This window comes from Poecilia latipinna, unplaced genomic scaffold (genome assembly GCF_001443285.1).
Source record: "Poecilia latipinna isolate Pla-1442-1.1 unplaced genomic scaffold, P_latipinna-1.0 Scaffold1555, whole genome shotgun sequence".
NCBI lineage: Eukaryota > Metazoa > Chordata > Actinopteri > Cyprinodontiformes > Poeciliidae > Poecilia > Poecilia latipinna.
The window spans coordinates 47,699-48,994 of NW_015114171.1; the positions used below are offsets into that span (position 1 = coordinate 47,699).

The window sequence follows — 1,296 nt, forward strand, 5'->3', positions numbered from 1 at the left end:
TAAGACTTTTAATGTTTAAGACTTTTAATGTTTAAGACTTTTAATGTTTAAGACTTTTTAAGATTTAATGTTTAAGACTTTTAATGTTTAAGATTTTTTAAGACCTGGAAAAATACACAAAAGAAAAATCTCACAAAAAAATTTGCATATTTTATGTAGTCATGTCAACAGAAGTGACCCAATCGCGAAGATGAAATGCGATAAAATTACACTTTTCCGATCATAAACATCAAATGCTAGTCAGCTAGCTAGAGAGGGTAAATTAGCAGCTAGTTAGCGGTAGCTGTAACCGCCTCAGGTCACAGAGTACAGTGATTAGGTTCGCATGGGTCTCAAAAGTTTGCCTGAAAGACAAGTAAAAAAAACTACAGGAGATTAAATAGATTAAATTTTCAACAACAAAATTCAAGACGTATTTAAGGCCAACTTCAATTTTTAAAATGGTTTTTAAGGCCTTAATTTAAGACAATAAGACATTAACTTTAGATTATAAATTTAAGACATTTTGAAGGTGAGCACAGCCTGATGCAGTGATTTGTGAAAGCCAACAGACGACCTCTGAGCCCAGTACACCACAGATCAGAACCAACACGCTCACAATCAAACATATTGACCTGCTTCCTGCAACAAACCCAAGTATGAAGTGACCTCTGACCTCTGCCAGCAGTCAGACACTCCATCAGTTCACGGCAACTGATCACATCAATACACTCACTTGCAGATGGCGGGGAAACACTCCTGCAGCCCCTTCTTCTTCACCAGAGAGCCTTCGATGCAGTACATGATGATGTCCATCACCTGGAACCAGCAGAACCAGAGGAACCATCATCAGAACCATGAGAACCAGCGGACCCAGAGCGTCCAGAGCTCTGGTTCTGCTCACCTCGACCAGCAGGTCCACCACGTCTCCGGGCATCTTCTCGATCAGGATGTCGATGACCCGGAGGATCTCGGTCTTGGCCCGGGCCAGCGTGGTGGTGTGGACGTTCTGCTGGGACTGGGAGTTGGCCTGGGCCGCGTTGTGCCGGTGAACCTGGAGGAAACCGACCAGACTCAGTCAGAACGTCAGCAACGAAACGGACCTGCTGCTCCTGGAGGTTCTGGCCTCACCTCGCGGGCGATGGTGGTGATGAAGGCCGGCGGGCGGGCGGTGGCGATGAGGGACAGGGCGTGGCGGGCGGAGCGCGCTGAGTCAGCGGGCGGGTTGAGGGGCAGACCCATGGTGACGCTGAGGAGAAACACCGGATCAGAACATCCAGAACCCAAAACTCTCCAACATGGAACAAACTCAAGGCC

General features: G+C 46.9%; 1 protein-coding gene across 4 annotated transcripts in view; it reads right to left on the reverse strand.

Annotated features, from left to right (window-relative positions):
- The window catches only part of wdr7 (WD repeat domain 7), a 92,872-nt gene that overhangs the window by 13,682 nt on the left and 77,894 nt on the right, over positions 1-1,296 (reverse strand). For all 4 annotated transcript variants that reach the window (XM_015058621.1, XM_015058622.1, XM_015058620.1 and 1 more), the window contains 3 exons: positions 1,111-1,228; positions 884-1,033; positions 716-798 (listed from right to left, as the gene is read on the reverse strand). In XM_015058621.1, coding sequence (XP_014914107.1) covers positions 716-798; positions 884-1,033; positions 1,111-1,228 — 351 coding nt within the window. The remainder of the gene's footprint in view (positions 1-715; positions 799-883; positions 1,034-1,110; positions 1,229-1,296) is intronic.